Source organism: Cheilinus undulatus, linkage group 3 (genome assembly GCF_018320785.1).
Source record: "Cheilinus undulatus linkage group 3, ASM1832078v1, whole genome shotgun sequence".
Classification (NCBI taxonomy): domain Eukaryota; kingdom Metazoa; phylum Chordata; class Actinopteri; order Labriformes; family Labridae; genus Cheilinus; species Cheilinus undulatus.
In genome coordinates this window covers 37,555,165-37,574,110 of record NC_054867.1, presented here as the reverse complement: position 1 = coordinate 37,574,110, position 18,946 = coordinate 37,555,165, and the positions used below count along the sequence as shown (strand labels likewise).

The window sequence follows — 18,946 nt, the reverse complement described above, 5'->3', positions numbered from 1 at the left end:
GGACCCCAATGGGGGTCAAAAGACACTGAGAGGGGGTCTCAAGATGCCTTAAAAAACAACTAAGAATCTTTTTCAATGACACTGTTGCCACTTTCCATCCATTTTGCCAAATTTGAAACCGTTTTCATCGCTTTTTCCCACCAATTTTGCTAAAGTTAACAATTTTTTTGCCATTCAATTTTAAACCTTTTCCACCCTTTTTTTTTTGGCCTGTTTTTGCCACTTCTAAACTAAATCTTGCCACTCTTTTGGCTCTGTTGACCCATTATTGCCAATATTAACCCCTCTTAACCACTTTTTATGCCACATTCCACGATTTGATAGCCCATTTTTGCCATTTTAACCCATTTCTGCCTTTTTCTGCCTCAGCTAACCCTTTTTTGTTGCCAGTTTATATGAATTTTTCATCCCTTTTCACCAAATTTCTCACCGATTTTGCCACTTTAACACCATTTCAACCACTTTTTCATCCACTTTTTAATCCCCTTTTACAGCTCAATATGCCCTTTTTTGCCCTTTTTTGGTTATTTTTTTCCCCACTTTTATCTCATTTTTGGCACTTCTAACCCATTTTTGCTACTTTTAAAATCCAATTTAACCACCTTCCCCAACATTTTTATTTGCCATAACCCTTTTCAGCTATTTTTAACATATTTTTATTCTGTTTTTAACAAAATGATTTACAATTTTAAGAGGGCTACTTACTACATGAATGAATTAAAACAATATTTGTTTCTTTGATATTATTCAGGTTCAATATAAAATACCACAGCATAACTTTACAATGGACCATGATTTTGCTGGCCCCCAGTTTGGCTAGGCCACAGAAAGGCCAACCCCCCCCCCCAAAAAAAGGTGGCCTTGTCTGCACACAACTGTTCTTGAATGTGCATGGCTGTGTTCAACCACCTTCAGGTGGGGTCGCAGGCTGAAAAGGCTGAGAACCACTGTATTAAATCTGCCTGCTCCTAAGTGTGCCTCATATGTAGAACTGCAAGCCTTACTGTGATAGCTGGAGCTACTGCCGGGTGGTAATATACATCCATGACGTGTACAATTGCCAGACAGTGAAAGTACAGTGCTGGATTAAGTAGAAGAGCTGGGTGTTATTTTTTCCTTCAGTCCAGTTGGATGTTTTTGCAAAGTTTAGAGAAAATCCCTCCAAGGTTCTTGAGATATAAAGAGTACAGATGTACCAGGGGATGAACGGACAACCCTAAAAATATACTGGCTCTTGTGGGAAGCAGAAACACAGAGGCATTATAGAGAAATTCATCCCCTGTTCACTCTTTATTTGAGTGGTGAGAGTTCATGCACCAATCACGATTGATTTGGGTCCATTGATTTTTTAAATCATGATAACTCACATGCTTTATTGCCCCTTTCAGCACACTTTGGTTTGGACACTACAATGTCTCCCTGCATTCACAGTGATAAAAAATAAGTCCACCACTGCACCTTAATGTTTTATTTCAGTTTAAAAAATTCAGACAGCTCAATGGACAAGTCAAAATTCCTCTGCACTTTGTAGTATCAAACATGTACATTTTTACAGTTTTCTTAATTTCTTTTTCAATCCATAACAAATTCCTTTTTCCAGCAATAAGTTCATATCACAATCATTAATTTACCCAACTTTTCTTATTTTGTTTTTAAATTAAAAGCAAGTCATTATCCAAACAGGAAGCAAATTAACCTTAGTGTAAGACAGTTCAAAACACAAAATGAAACAAAACGATTATAATGGAAAATAGTGGAATTTCAAAAAGAGGATATTCATTGGGATTAATTACATTTTTTGACAGTTTTAGAGACGAAAACATTTTGAACTACTGTAACGGTGTTTATTTTTGCTGTAAAATTGGCATTTTAACAAGAGTTCCAAGTGGAATTCCATGTTTTTTATGAGCAAGCCTCAAGTGGACACACAAGGAGGGGCAGTTTAGTCAACACCAGAGGATGTTGTTTGGGTTATATCTAGGGGTGTAACAGTATTTGTCCCAACTGTCACGGTTTGGATGTTACGGTTCAGGGCACACATATGTCTGAACTGAACAAAAAAACAAACAAGAACAGCCTCCACACTGCAATTCAGGTGGCAGTAATGGATGTAACTGTTTTATACCAATAATTAACAATAAATCAGGAAGAACCAGGAACAATAAAACACAGGAAGAAGAAAAGTTAATGCAGTTGCAACTAGCAAGACATGATGGAGCTACGGGACCTGCTGGATTCTGATGCACATAATTTCTAAAGGCCATGAGCAGATGTACAGCAATAGAGGAACCTAGTTTAGGTGTGTATTAGAAGTGCTCAAGCCTTGTTACACCTTCCCTCCCTGTTAACATGAAGCAGACTGCAATATGTTACTAGGTGTTATGATCAGAGATTTAGCATGAATAACACACCTACTGGTCTCTAACAATTATGTGACCTCACTCTTTATAAATCATAATAAATCACTATAAATAAATATGATTTTTTTTTTAAATGTTTCATATGTTATGTAGAGCAGACTGTAACTTGCATTGCTGCCATTTCAAAGTAACTGATGAGAGAAACCTAGAAATATGCAGCAGTGATTTTGAGTTGCTGTTTGAACCAAACCTGTACTGAACCGTGACCCCAAAACCGAGGTACACACCAAACCATGACCTCTGTGAACCTTAACATCCCTAGTTATATCAATGCCCTATCTTCTTCTTCTTCTGTGCCTTTTATCACAAAATTCAGCACACTGATGCTACATTTTTTTTTGCCCTAGATTAAAAATGCCATCATTATTTCTAATCTCATTGTGATGCCATTTCATACACAATATGAGCGAGTAATTGAAGTGCCAGTAACCATCTTAGCTGCTGACACTTCAGAGGAGGCATCTGCCCAGTGATGACTTTTTCCTCATTTATTAATATACCAACATCCAGTCACATTGTAGAATCATACAGGATATGGCATTTCTGCTTTACACTGATCTGTTTAATATGCACTTGTAGGAGGAGAGAACGTGCTGAAGAGGATGACCATCATCGGGGTGATCCTGTCCTTCAGAGCAATGGCACAGGATTGCCTCAGAGATGTAAAGTCCAACAAGATCTTGTCATCACATGCACCACATTTTTATATACAGTGCACATAAAGTATTCACCCCCTTGGATGTGTAACCCTTTGATTTTATTAATCAATCATGGTCAATATTGTTTCACTTTTTTGACCAAAAAAAACCCTTTTTAATGTCAAAGTGAAAACAGTTACGTGACTTCACCCCCTTAAAATGACCTGATTCAACAGAGGTCCAGCCAGTTATTGGTAGTAGTCTCACAGATAGCGAAATGGGGATCACCTGAGTGCAGTGAATGTGCCTCAACTGAGTGAAGTTTAAAGACACCTGTGTCACTGGTTTATCAGTATTACTGTCTACCATTACACCATGAAGAAAAAGAACGCTCCATGCAATTCAGAGAAAAGCTTATTGAAAAGTATAAGACAGGGGATGGATACAAAAAATTGACAAAGTACTGAACATTTCCTGGAGTTCAACTAAATCCATCATCAAGAAATGGAAGAAATATGGCACATGTGTAAATCTGCCTACATCAGGCCGTCCTCACAAACTGAGTGACCATGCAAGAAGGAGACTTGTGAGAGAGGCCACCAAGACATCTATGACTACTCTGAAGGAGTTACAAGCTTCAGCAGCCGAGATGGGAGAGACTCTGCATACAACTGTTGCCCTGGTTCTTCATCAGTCCAAATTTTATGGGAGAGTGGCAAAGAGAAAGACACTGTTGAAGAAAACTCAGATTAAATCCTGACTAGAGTCTGACAAAAGGCATGTGGGAGACTCCATGGTCAATTGGAAGAAATTTCTTTGTTCTGAAGAGGTCAAAATAGGACTTTTTGGCCATCAGACAAGACGCTGTGTTTGGTGAACACCAGACATTGCAAATCAACCAAAACCACACCATCCACACTGTGAAGCAAGGTGGTGGCAGCATCATGCATCAAGATAGAGGGTTAAATGAATACAGCAAAATATTAGGAAATCCTGGAGGACAATCTTATTCATTCTACAAGTTAACTACTTTACTGTGTAGGAGGTTTATTTTCCAGAGATATAATTATATTCCCATAGATATATTTTATAAAATCAATACAGGGTAAAACATCCAAGGGAGCTGAATATTCTTTGAGGCACTGTACACTAAAACTCTTACAGGGCTGGTATGCTGAAAGGACTGACCAAACAGAACATGCCATATGTTTTTATTACCAAGGACAGTAAAATTAGAGTACATCAAGGTCCACATAGTTTTAACTTGCTTTTCAGTTGCCTGGACATTCATCTCAAGATGACAAATGTGCAAACTACAACAGGGAAGCAGTTTTAAGCCTCTGAAAAAAGCTAAGAATTTCAGCTTGGCCTTGAAATTTTATTTCTACTTGATCACAGCTGAAAGGTTTTTTGTTTGTTTTATTTACTAAAAACACAGAATCAGACTCATAAGGTCAACATGAACTGTCAGTCTCCAATCATATACATATACGAGAATGCAGCCCTTTATTTCCATAAAGGTCATTGCTTTATTATGTATGATCTCGATAATCTTGGCTGTTATAATCCTATAATCTAGATCCTGTACAAGCATTGCCCCTACATGATGGGACCCATCGAGTGTCTGAGGGACATCATCTCCCCTGAAGTTGACACCAAGGTAAAATCAGCCTTTACACTGTAAAAAATGCAGCCATATGATGAGAAGTTAAAGTGCTATAAACAGTTCTCTGTTCATGCCATCACAGTTTATTAGCAACAGATTAAGAGTTTATTTTCACAGGGCATACTTACTGTGGGATAATTCACGTTGAAGGCATATTTTATTTACATTAACATGAAGAACTTTTGGGAACTGACTGTTTGCCATCAGAGGTTCTGAATGTACAGCAAAAATTTAAACAAATACAAGAAAATGTACGGCAGTAGATTTGAGTAGGAGAGCTGCAGAGAAACATTTTACTTTTTTTAATCGTTAGTACCAACCAAATTAAATTCCTTATCTCCCTGTGGAGCGATCAGTGTGACTGTGACTCATGAACTCCCCCTCCTTCACTTATGTCTGGCCTCTGAGTGAGGCATGACAGCCGTGCCACAGCCAGGGCCAGGATAACCCCAAAGACGTCAGCAGCCCCCTCATGCCTCCGTGAGAGAGAGACTCTGCTGGCTGCTGCAGCCCTGCACTCTCAACCACATCAGTGGAAACTTTCTACCCAGACGGGCCAACCATGCATGCAACCAGAAATAGGGGGAGATCAAAACCTGTGTGTCAACACGACAACACCCACCAATGATTTAACGTCATTTAGGAGGGGCTATGTCATGTTTGGGGCAGGTTTATAAATTGCAGAGATTAGCTGGTGGCTGATTTTGAGGCATTTCTCAGTAAGGAAATGCAAGAAAAAGATGAAACTTTTTCACAGGTGATTTAAATTTGGACTGCACCTCATTCTTTACACTCAATAATTAAACCTCCAGGGAAGAGTTTCTGTTTATGTCAGTTTTCAAGTCAGACGAAGTGATCCCTCTTCTCTAATCAAATTTATCCTTTACAAGTTTGGGCTTTTTTAAGATATCATCCTGCTTTACTGCTTAACAGACACACATGATCATTGATCATGGTCTTGTTTACTTTTGTCATCAGCATTTCAGTCAGGACCACTTTGTCAAGAAACCCATGAATCATTTTTTTCCTTTATTAGCAGTTTTTAATTTTGCTCTCATTGCTGTTATTGATATTTGGCAGTGTGGCCTTTCTGGGATCTACCTGCCTTTCCACAAGCTTACTTTGAAAGCAACAAGCAGGGACAGCACATGTTCCTACCTAAACTAGAAAGCCCGAGGCATGGAGAGAAGCAGTGAAAAACCAGAGCAGAGCAGGCATCAATGACAACAAAATGACACTGATTAAGTCAGAGACAGAATAAAGGAGGAGCTGGGGTGGAGGAGGATTGCCATCAGCCGATGGGGGCTTTATAAGACAGGGGTTGACACTTGATGTCTGCCCAAACTAGCGCTTTATGCTTGATTAAATTCCATCCATTTTATTTCCAGCTAAATCTCCCAATATGGCCTTTAAGTTTGTTACTCAAATCTTCTAGAAAATGAGCATTTTAAAAAATGTTTTACTTTATTCTTTTATTCAACAGTGACACATGCAGTCAATAATGCTTCATCTGAGAAAGAGAAAGAAGATGCCGTGCATATGGAGTTTTAGCCATAGCTAATTTGCAGCCCTTGTCCCTGGTAATGCTTTGAGGATTAAACTAAAAGCACTGGACTTAAAGAAATACAGAAACATTATGATACTTTCCAAATGCAGACATTATAATACACTGTATATAAGAGACTCACAACAAGATTTGAAATAGAATGAAAGTTAAGAGAGGAAACCCTCAAAGTAGCCCTCATTCTGATTTCCTGTTTTGATTGTTTACCAGTTGACAGAGACTGACGCCTTTTATTATAGCTGTCAGTTCACAACGCAAAGCATCTAAAAAGTAAATCAAATTCGAGGCTATATTCTTGATCTTCCTGCACACATTGAGTTGTGTGTATCCTTGCACATTTCTTACTTGGAAATCAATTCTGCAAAAATCACACAGCAGCTATTTCACTGCTAACACTCCATGTTTGCACAAGTGTTAGCTTTGTCTGCAGGCCAAGTATTGACAGTCATGAGTGTTGATTGTCAATTGCAGTTTTCTCTTTGCACTGTGAGGTTGAAATGTGCTCTGTTAATGATCCATAAAGTCTTTATTGTAATCTGATTACTGAGCTTTCATTATGTATAGCTGTATTACCAGGTGCATCCCAGGGAATGTTTCACTTGTTAGCTTACTGTTAACAACATATACAGATCAAATCTTTATATAAGTCTTTCTTAAGTGGAAAGTTGAAATCAACAACTTCAGATGTCAGTGCTTCAATGATTTTCACTTGAAGCTCTTACAAAGTGTTTTAGCTGGTTATGGTGCAGACTTAAGTTAATACCGATGCATCAACATGAGCTATATGAAAGCCAGAAGATCATCTGTGACAGGACTGAATGTTTCTATTCAAGTATTCTTAATGTATGCTTAAAACTGCTGCTGCAGGGCAGGTGTCAGACATAGGGATAAAAGCATTGATAGAAACTTTAGATTCATTTTGCAAGGGAAATGTTATTGATCTTAAACTCTTAAAGATGGATTGCCGAACTGTCATCCAGGCAACAAATCCAGGCAACAAAATGTCACTGATTAAGTCAGAAACAGAATAAAGGAGGAGCTGGGGTGGAGGAGGGTTGCCATAAGCAGCTTGTAGAGGGTTACAGCAAAGCTTAGCCAGGTTAGAGCAGTTTAAATATGGTAGCATAATATTAGCAAAAAGTGTGCTTCGGTGAATAAGCGATTAGTTCTGATGTAGCCATAGCGACAGTTTAATCTGATCTCCAACACACTCTTTATTAAAACAAGAGCGAAGAACCACACTGAAACTTTTTCATGATGGAAAAGATGTTTTCTCCCTCCAGCCCACCTGCTTCTTCATGAGTTTATGATCATTGCGACGCGGGTTGAGTTGTACTGTAAGCTGGTGTATACAATGGCTACCGCCATAGTAGCGATAAACTTGGATGTACGTAGCTGTAGAAAAGCGGCAGTTTAATCAGATCTTCAACACATTTATTTTTCAAAACAAGAGCAAAGAGCCACACTGGAGGCTTTTCTTCGCAAAGATGTTTTTGCACGTTTCCCAATAGGCATGAATTTTTTCCACTGACATGATTCGCCATTCAAACACTATGGTAACTCAGGTTAGCATTGGAGCTGGGCATGTCTGCTACCTCATTTTGTCTTGTCACTCTGATTGGCCCGGCATGAATGTGACAGACAGAATGTTTGTCCAATCGCCTTCTGAGGATTTTTTATAAAAGTCCTGCTCTTCCCAAATGCTATGGGAGGTTTCCCAGATGAATGTGAAATATATCCATGCAGTGGATATATGAAACAGTCTATCTGGTGCAGCTGGTCAACATTTGACTGATAAAGTGTGAAAGATCTCAGGAGGGTCATGAGGCTTTGTCCGGTCTAAGGTTTTCAAAATTAGATATGCACATATCAACTAAAATCTTGATGAATCACTTATCAAATACAAAAGTCTTTCGGTTTGTTTTGTTTTCACCGATTAGCAAAAACTGTTTACCGCTCGCAATCTTGTTAGCATTTTGTTGCTAACTTGTTAGCATGACAACAGGAAAAGGTTTACAATGACTAGATTAAAGAAGTAATATCACTATTTAGCAAACCAAGGACAGACACGCTCTATTAATTACTCAATTCTCCTGCTGTTCACACTGGGACAAGAAGAGTAGACCAGTTAAATGACTTAATCAAGTTATGACTATAAGTCGATGTCTGCCCATAGCCAGGCAGATGTCTATTAAAATGACTGACTAAGTCTTCAAAGCAAAATGAAAAGGTGTTCAATAAGGTAATCTAATGGCCACAAAAACTTATTTTTAACTCTAATGTATATTTATGTTAAATAAGACCCTCATCATTGATATAAAATATATAGTTTTACCACTGAAACTTAAACTTCAGGAGACTTTACAACTTTTCGATCTGACAGGTGACTCTGAGCGTTTACGAGCTAGCCTCTGCAGCAGGTCTGACATGTGACATCGACCCTGCCCTCGTCACAGCTATCGGCAACATGCAGACAGGTAACACTTAAACTATTAGCGCCACTTCTGCAGACAGAGTCTTCTGAAGGCTTAGTGATCAGCGTGTTCTTTCATCTCCTTATGTTTCCTTTGTAGATAACACGTCCATTGATGAGGAGTACAAGCTGTCCTGTTTGCTGCTTGTCTACATCGCCGTGTCCCTGCCTACCCTGGCCCTGGACCCCAACTCTTTCTACAGCCGGGAGCATGGAGGTGCATATTCATCCATTTATTTTCAGCTAATACTGACTGCTTGACGTTAATAGCTCTCCAGACAGTGCTAAAACAAATGGTAATTGCTTCTTCCTCCAGTGATTAACCGCCTGCTGCTGATAGTGTAAAAAAACAGAGCTCCACCTCCGCTTATTAGCATCATCAGTGTGTTTCCAGTGTGACTGACGTGGTCAGAAGTAAAGTATATTGGTTAACGGGAAACACATTTTGTAACAGCGACTTTTGTTTGGAGATAACGGGGACTGACGTGCATCGATACAGTTACTCTTGGCTTTTAAGCTCAAACGTTTGGCCCTCAGCCTGGACTGCAATGTTTACAGAGCAGTAGAGATTCCTATCAGAGCACAGGGCCGCTTTTGTCTCTGATTATTTTCTTTGTCTTTATTTTCCATTGGCATGTTTAAAATAGATTTACCCTGTGAGCCAGGGGAAGTATGCCCAGCATGTTTCCTCTTTAGTGCTTCGTATCATTAAAGAAATTTCTCTAAATGTCCAGCCATGAAAACATCCTCTTTGTGGCTGCAATTAGCAGACGTGCTAATCTTTCTTTTCATTCTTCAGTCCTGAATATGTTTCTTTATTTTCTCAGGTCACAACAACAACATTCACTGTCTAGCTAAAGCTATCAACCAGCTGGCTGCTGCCATGTTCACAGTGCAGAACAAGGACATAGAGCAGCACCTCAGAGAGTTTCTTCTGGTAAGTTGAAAACATTTTACTACATTTTTCTTAAATACAAGAAAGGATTAGATTTATACACTTTCAGGCCTCATAAATCCTTAATTTATAGGTGAGTTCTAGGAGTTAAAATTTTGATTTACAAGATGAAGCTAGATAAGAATTAAGACATTATAGATATACCATATTGGCTCAAATACAAGGATTATTTTATATGAACCAAACCTGAAAAAGCGGGGTCGTGTTTAATATGCATACTCTCGACTTTTAAATGTTAGTAGACGATAACAACAACTGAGACAAGTGGCTCAAAAGAAGGTCAAGTCAGCCAACGACTGAAACAGAGTTAAGATGCCAAGTTTAACATAATGGTTATGCAGCATTTTATCTATTCAAGAATGCCAAGATTAATAAACTTCAGCGATCTACACTCACTTTCTGTCCTGTAGACACAAGACGTTTGATGTTGTCTCTCCTAAATGTGGGCAGGATTACACAAAGAATCATGAGTGAAACTTTTTTAAACCAGAGTTGTGTTGGTAGATTCAGGAAAAGAGAGTGGGTCAGTAAACACAGCTGGACTCAGAAAACATAATCTGCCCACTTTTGTTAGTTTTATGTCTTTTGATTATACAACATTCCATTAACATTACTACAACACCAATGCAGGAGTTAAAGACCCTGTAAAGTTAAAAATAAATCTGTATTTAGGTTTGTTATATGATAGATCACTGTGTTATGAACCCCCAGGTCAAATTTCAGTCACATAAAGCATCTCCAAGTTTATAAAATCAAGCTTCAAATCATGAAAAATGAAGCAGTAAAATCTGCTCCAGGATGGTGTGGGCATGTCTGTTGAATGAGATGAAACCACGCCCACTCAGGACACGGGTAGTCTGCAGCATTAACCCCCTCACTCATGATGTCATACTTGGAAAAATATTTTCCCCTAAAACCATGAACCAATAAACAAAACATGCATAACTATAACTTTGCAATGAAACATGAACATTATAGAACGGTACAAGAGTACAAGACTGAATTCCTTTGCACAAAATGAACCAGAAGTCCCTGCTCCAGGTGACTGCTTCCTTCCACAATATTGTAGTGTTAGAGGAGCGGGGTCATTCTCTACTGTGGGCTTATGACATCGTGAGCCCACATAATGGCCCCGCCCACATGAAACCAAGCCAGGAAAGAGATGAAATGGCCTAAATCCAGAATTCAGTCTCATGTAGATCTCAGAGTTTTCACATGTTTACAGCAACCATATTCCAACATTTCTAGAGTGTTAAGACAAAAACTTTGGATTTCACTTTACAGGGTCTTTAAGTGTTGCACCCAAGGACACTGGTAGACAGTGGTCAAATTTCAGGAATTTTGCAACACCATCATTGCTAGTTTAAATGCATGCTTTGTATGCAGTGTCATCATTTGCATGGCAGAGTGTTATAAACCAGACAACAGCTCAGACTGAGTCCAGTCACCAATATGTTGGCTCTAGCATTGTGAGCAGTTGTGTAACTGAGTATCCCCCTCTTGTGCTGTTGTAATTAAGCACAGTAAACGGGTAAAGTATGTGTTCGTACTCTCCAAGTTTAATTTCTGTAATAATAGCAACATACAGCGAGCATGGTCAGTGTGTCTAGAGCACAGTGCTGCAGGAGTTCCTCTTTTAATGGCTCAAACATCTGTTTGATGGAGTTCTTTAACTAAAGACTTGCTTGTTTTAAGTTCATGATGAGTCAAAGAACAATGCTGTGGCTTTAAACATGGTCAAAGAAACATGCAGCCACCCACTCACCAAACATTTATAAAACCCAATCTCATATGTTATTTGTGTTTTATTTAAATTCACTCTAAACTAGAATAAGTTGTGTTTATTTTATTCATTTGTTGTGAATAAAGGTTGAAATAGGTTTAATTGAGTAAAATCAATTAAGGAGGTTTTGGGTGGGTTTCCCAGAGGAAAAAAAGGTTAAGACTGTCTTCCTGTGGAATGATTACCATTGCATACAGCAACAACCACCATTTGCAGTTGCAGTCTTTGCAGCTGGAGTTCTACTACGGGTACGGTGTTGCCTAGAGTGATGGTCAGGGTGGTCCTTACCTTACCTGTCCACTGCTTGTCTTTAATTTAGGAGACTTTTCAATCAAAGCAGTGCCCCAAGGGTTGATTTAAAAGTATACAAAAGTTTTCATTGAATGCAGGATGATTACCTAATGAGGGAGGAAAGCTGTTAAAAAGTAGCTATGTATCCCAGCACATTCAGAGCAATGAAGCCAGTATCGTCCACTACATAATGAATAGAGGTAAATTTCTCACACTATCAAGCTGCATGCAATGTGTGACTGTAGCAGCTGCATGGCAGCATGTGTCTCAGCATTTTATACTGGTTGGTCACTCCAAATTGCAGCCAAATTTTTAGGAGAAAACAAAATGTATTCAAGGTGCAACTTGTACATCCGATTTTACGGTAAGATGTTAAAAATAACAACGTACCCTCTCTTATTCAATGCACTAGTATTATCATAAAAAAACAGATTTCTTTTCAAAACAAATTTATGCTGTTGTCTCATCTTTTTACCAATAAAAAACATAATTCTTGGTTCAGACTTTTTACTATTTGTTGCAGGATTTCTATCAAACACTGAAATGTACTTCCTTTCCAGGCTGTTTAAGAGCAAATAAAGTTATGCAAGTCTTTCATCAATAAAGCTGTGAATGCCTGAAAGATTTCCAACCTTTCAGAAAAGATCAGAGAAGAATTTTTTTTGATTAATAAAGCAAAGGCAACAGGTTTTAGATTGATGATACTTCACAGAAAACACTTGTGGTGGTGACAAACAATCTTAGAAAGATCATTAAGGTGGGGGTGAAATAACTGCAGATACTTGGTTTCTTGGCAAACTACTCTGACAACTCTCTTCTCCTGATTTAAAGAGTCTTTTGTAGCTTACTCCTAACCTTGACCTTCTATTTAAGGGAACATCCACCAGAGTAAAAACATTGTGCCTCTTTTGAACTCTGTTATCCCACAGATGGCCTCCTCCACTCTGCTTCAGCTGGGACAAAACGTGGAGAGAATAGAAATCAAAAACCGAGAGTCGGTCTACCTGCTCCTACACATGGTAGGTCTGCCAGTGCTAATTGTGTTTCTTCATTTCAACAGTAAGAAAAGACTGAGTTTATAAAGTGACAGCTGGAAAAACCTTTGACACAAAATTAATTGAGTTTCCCTTTTATTATAAGCCCTCACGCCTGCAGTGTTTTCTATAAGGGCTTATTTCTTATCATGAAGGCACTCATAAATTAATGATTCACTGTAAAGTCATTAAGGTCATCCTATTAACCCTTTAAAGTAAGAGAGTATATTTATAGAGGAAGTCATATTTCAAATGAATGGAGACAGCTTGTACCATTTCAAGAAAACAGAAATCACAGCCCACATTAGGTATGGTAAGTGCAGATCAATGGTTTTAATTAAATGACTTAAAATCCTTCACAGATACAAAAGTCTTCTGCCATGGAGAAAAACTGTTAAGGTGTGGAATTAAACAGATTTTAATCAATGCATTCATCTACAAATTTCATTAAAATAATATAACCTAAAATAAAAAGATCAAACCAGTGGTAACCTCCAGTAATGAAAGTTTGTGTGTCCTCCTTAAGCTGCTCACAAATCTGCAGAATCTCCATCAAAACCAACATCTAAATGTCCATTTTTCCATTGTAAATAAACATGTTTACAGACTGGTTTAATAAACAGTTTAGGTCTCTATAGCTTTCTTTATTGCTAAAACTATACACGCTTTTAAATCACCCATCTTTATAGCACATTAAGAATAGGAGTTATGCATACATTTACATACATGTTGGACTGGCTACATCAATTGACAAGCTGGCACGTCATTGATTAAAGGTGAAGTAGAGTCAGCATTTCCAATATGACAACCATCATCATTCAGCTTCATTTAACCTTGTCAGAAACTTATGGATGATGTCACTGAGACTGTGTCCATATTTTATACAGTCAGTGGAATGAGCCTGGCTGTTTCACTTGTCATGTTCCTTTATTATCATGAAAATGGACACTGAAGTTTGATTTCATGTGCTCAAAAGAGATGGATTTAGCCTCCATGCCTTAACCTCGATGTCAACTTTAAAGGTACAATATGTAGGATTTTTGCACTGAACTTCTACACTAATTTGAAAATGAATACTACTGCATGTACATATTTGAGGAGTAATTAGACTACCTAAAATATTTCTGTAAGCCAGAAAGATCTGTGTTTTGTCATGGCGGCTACCCTGACCTTGCCACTTGTCAAAATCACTACATGTTAATCGTTGCTGAGGAAACTATGGGTTTTATGTCAAAGACTGCTATACATTAACAGGCTTGAATTGCTACTAGATGCCTCCGCTCTTTTGCTGTATCTCACTCAAGCTCAAGAAGAGTCTGGCTGCAGACCACAGATCTCAGACGCCCTTTCTTGCAGATCACTACTGTTGGACGTTACATCTGTCAGGACTGAAGTGACATAAATATTTTGAATAAATTCAATGTATTTTGCCTTTAGAAGTTATTGTTTCTGGCAGTTATTTTCACAAAATAACCACATTGCAAACATTACAGACTAAGATACATTTCATACATAGGACAGAATAAAGATCAGAGGTCTTATCCAGGATTAACATATTGTATATAGACTTGTTTTAGAAGTAGTTACACAAACAGTGGCTCACTTTAGCTTCAGCTAACCTAGCTACGCTAGCTGCATAGTTTATGTTACTACAAGAGCCAGTGTAGCTAGGTTAGCTTCACTTTTAGCAACTTGAGCTTTATCAAACACAGCTTATCCCCGGTAACATAGTTTCATTAGCTTTAGCTGTAGCCACATTAGCTACGTAGCTTTTCTACATGAATAAAATATGTTTTTATGAAATTTGCAAAACTGTTAAGGTGTACAGTCTTTAGCTAAATTACTTACGTGGCTTAAAGACCCTGTAAAGTAAAAATAAATCTGTATTTAGGTTTGTTGTATGACAGGTCACTGTGTTATGAACCTCCAGGTCAAATTTCAACCAAACAAAACATCTCCAAGTCAGTAAAATTAAGCTTCAAAACCATGAAAAATGAGGCAGTAAAATCTACTCCAGGATTGGAGTGGGTGTGTCTGTTGAATGAGCTGAAGCCCCGCCCACTGTACTGAGAAGAACTGCTCTGTGATTTTATATTGTAGTGTTAGGGGTGGGGTCATTCCTACTGTGGGTTCATGACATCATGAGCCCACATATTGGCCCCGCCCACAAAAAACCAAGCCAGTAAAGAGGGGAAAAACTTTCTAACAGTCTAAATCCAGAATTCAGTCACATGTAGATCTCAGTGTTTTCACATGATTACAGCAACCATATTCCAACATATCTAGAGCGTTAAGACCGAAACTGTGGATTTCACTTTACAGGGTCTTTAAGTGGTTAGCATAGCTGAGTAGCTTTAGTCTTAGCTATGTTAGTTACTTTAGAGTGTTTTAATGGAGGACATGCTTTTTTACCTGTAGGTGGACCAATATTTTGGCTTTGTTAAACATTTTGGATTCAGGTTTGCAGGTCATGTTTTGGTGACCCAATCTTTACCTTTACCCTTACCCTAACACTAACCGTTGGTATAGTCCAATTTTATATTTTGAAGTTTCAGCCTGTATATCTGTCCTGACAAAGGCTGTGTCTCACTTTAATGATCTGCAAGAGGGGACATCTGAGATATGCAGTCTGCAGACACTGTTTTGTCATGCTCTAATCTGCTTACTTGGGATGCAGTACGATAACTCTGCCATAGGCCGCACAGTCTGTCACCTAAGCAACTGAACATGTTGTTAGTAGTCTTACTAACTAAATCTCCTCTCCTTCAAAATGTTTTAAGTGACTTTTCCCACTGCAGTCAATCCCAGAATGTGATTAGCATAGCTTGCAAACTGAAAATCGCAATCATCTTTAGGTGCTGCAGCAGGAGTCTCTTGTACTTCAGCCACTCTACAGGTGGAGGTTGGTGATATTAGAAAAAGACCAGAAACATAGTAATATGATAATAAAGTGACTTGTGTGCTCCAGTTTCTTCCTTTGAATTTGCCTGTGAGAATGACTCCATAGAAATATCTTTAGATCTTTCATTGCAGTTTAGACAGAGAGCCTCTGGTGGTGAATTTACATACTGTGTATTAAGCTCTTCTTATAGTTAGCAGCGGTTATAAAAAGAATCCTGATTGCATGGTTTCTAGGAGAACATTAACCTACTTTCACTCCATTTATTACCTTTTTTTTTTTTTTTTTTTTTAAAAAGGTCTTTTTCAATATATCATGATGTGTAACTTAGGCAATAAAGCAGAAATTATTTGTTTAGGGGAATAGGTGCTTTTTAATCTTAACTATGTGATCTTTTAAATCACAGCATCAGTGTATGAGCCCTCTCTTCCAAACATGGTCACTTCTGAGTCCAAGAAACATTTGGCGATTGCAGAAATACCAAACTTGTGGCTTCAAAATATTAATTCACATCTAATATGTGACATCTACTTCTTCCTGACTGCCTGCTTTAAATACTGAGTGCCAAAATGGATATTAATTCATCCACAGCTAAAAATAGTCCCAGGCTTATAACCAGTTTCTGCATTCTGATCCAAGAAATCAGGAAGTCATACACAAGTGACTTGTTTTTACAAATCAATCTTCATATTTCATATGGTCACGATCTTGTCTTGAATTTAAAAGTCTTGAAATTTTCCACTTTAATTTTTTAACTTTTCACTCCTAATTCCCACAGATTGTGGAGGAGTCTCCGTTCTTGAGCCAAGACATGCTGGAGAGCTGCTTCCCCTACGTTCTGCTCCGAAACGCTTACAGAGAGGTGTACAGATCCTTCATCGTCACGCTGGGCTGAGGACTTTGTTGAACACTTTCTCTCTGTTTATCCATTTGTTAACGAGCATTATTGTTTGTTTTCATTAATAATGTATCTTTTAATCAGCTCTAAACAATCACATTTGGTTAACCATGACCTAGAATATTTTTGAGGATGCTTCCTGTGAGACAAAACTCTGTGTGTGCACAAAAGATCTGCAGTCCTGTTACAAACTCTACACTTGTTTTAAGGCACTCATCTGTCTGTGTTTTAATGCATATTAACAACTTTTTTTTACCTATATTTGAATAGTTCTAATGAAATCCAGGTTATTTCCTTCTTATACATCAGTGCCATGACATAAAAAATAAACATTTTTTGTTGTCAAACTTCCCTTTTTTTTTTTTTTTTTTTGATATTTTGACTGATTATGGATGCTGCTGAACATTTACCTTTTCTAAAATACTGACAACAACATTATCCTTCTGGTTGTCTTTCATCCTATATTCAACAAGTGCTCCTCTTCTATTTCCAGTCTGTCCTCCACCCCCACTGTCCTGTCCTCCAGCCCCTCCTCCTCCCTTTACATGAGCACCATCCTCCTCATTTTTCATGTACAATTTAAATGATCCTCTCCAGCTTTGCAGAACCAAAAGTACTTGTTCCTAATTTTAGACTCTGCCTCTTTAGTGATTTTATTTTGCAGCACGCACTGTCCCTCTCTTCTTTTGCTTGCCTCCTTCCGCCTCCCTTATTGCCTTTTTCTGCAGCTACATCCGTTCGGTTACAACACAAAAGATGTGCATGTGTGTGAGTAAATCTTATTTAGGTCTTTAGCTTGTGAGGCCAAGGGACTCAGTCATCTCAGAAGAGCAGAGGCGGTTCAATTCCCAGTACAGGCAACACTTACGTGAATGAGCATCCATGAATAAACAAATGACAGATCCTTCAAACAATCCCTTCATGCAAAACGTTTAAAGTAGGGGTCAGAGTTCAACCAAACACTGAGCCGAAGAGAGATGTTTAAGTACATAATTTAACCTTGTGGAAGAATTATAGTAGAATTACATGCAGTGAAAGCCAAACCTGCAAAATAAGCCTCAGTAAGAAAAAAAACATAATTTTCCTCTCATGTATAATTTCTGTTGTGTGCAGAGGGAACAGCCAGATATCAGCTGGGAGGCTTTTCTCATTTTTATTTCATCATGCCTCCCATTAAGCAGCAGCCTGACTCTTGAGCTGCCCCCTTTCTGCGAGATCCTTAATGCTTCTGACGTTTCTTCTCGCTGATAAAGTTTTTATGGGATTTTTCTTTGCATGCTGGGAAGGAGAGTGTTTACTCATCACTATTTAGGATTTATAACTGTGTGTAAATATTTAATAAACTGTTTATAACACTCTATAATAGTAAATGCAGTCAGTTTTAAGTGTTTGTCTTCCTCTTTCATTCCTTCCTGAAGTGGAAGCTGCTGTATAAACAGATAAGAAGTAAAACACAATTGTTATTATGTGTGATATACTCTATGTGCACAAAAGTATTCAGACGCCTGATCATCACACCAACAGAGACTGAAATGATATTTTATTCAAATACGTCCTTTAATTTGGACTTGGACTGCCTTTGGCAGCTCTAACAGCCTTCACTCTTCTTGGAAAGCTTTCCACAAGGTTTTAGAGTGTTTCTGTGTGAATTTGTGCCCATACAGCATGAGAAGTGTGCTCTATTTTTAATCAGGATTAGATTCTGGTTTATTATCAGATACATTTACACAGACGTGGAGTTTAACTTGGTGTTTTAGTGCAAAATAATGTAGACAAATGTAGAATAAAGATGTAAAAGGCTCTTAACCCTGCCAGAGCATATCTTTACATATTTACAACCTTTTTTTTTTTGAGTATTTGAATTGGATATACATCAATATAACCCTTAGAACCCACATTTTAATTATATGTATGTATTAAGTCCATAGTAACAAATTAAATTGCTCAAAAGTGCAAAAAAAAAAAAAAAAACCACCAGAAAAATGAAAAAACGTTTGTTTTTTTTTACACATTTTCCTAAATACAGAGATGTCATAGCTGTATCCCTCAAAACTGTGATTGTAGAAAAGTTGCACAATATCATTTCAAACCACAATGTGAGCTGTCCTCATCAAATAAATAAATAAATAATGAATAAATTTGCAAAAAGACAGAATCTCTATGAAAAGTAAACTATTTACAGTAGTGCAATTAAATTTCTAAGCGTGCCAGATACTTCTGAGCGTATAGATGTTTGCAGAAGACCATGTTCAAAGAATAACAAGTGCGACTTGTTACCTGCAAGAAAACAGCACGATTCTAGCCCAGATTATATTATATTGATTT

General features: G+C 37.9%; 1 protein-coding gene across 1 annotated transcript in view; it reads left to right on the top strand.

Annotated features, from left to right (window-relative positions):
* The window catches only part of nckap1l (NCK associated protein 1 like), a 54,472-nt gene extending 35,962 nt beyond the window's left edge, over positions 1–18,510 (top strand). The window contains exons 25-31 of the mRNA XM_041782984.1: positions 3,000–3,082; positions 4,638–4,718; positions 8,672–8,765; positions 8,862–8,978; positions 9,589–9,698; positions 12,720–12,809; positions 16,502–18,510. Of these exons, the coding sequence (XP_041638918.1) occupies positions 3,000–3,082; positions 4,638–4,718; positions 8,672–8,765; positions 8,862–8,978; positions 9,589–9,698; positions 12,720–12,809; positions 16,502–16,618 (692 nt within the window). The 3' untranslated portion in view covers positions 16,619–18,510. The remainder of the gene's footprint in view (positions 1–2,999; positions 3,083–4,637; positions 4,719–8,671; positions 8,766–8,861; positions 8,979–9,588; positions 9,699–12,719; positions 12,810–16,501) is intronic.
* The last annotated feature ends 436 nt before the right edge of the window (positions 18,511–18,946 follow it).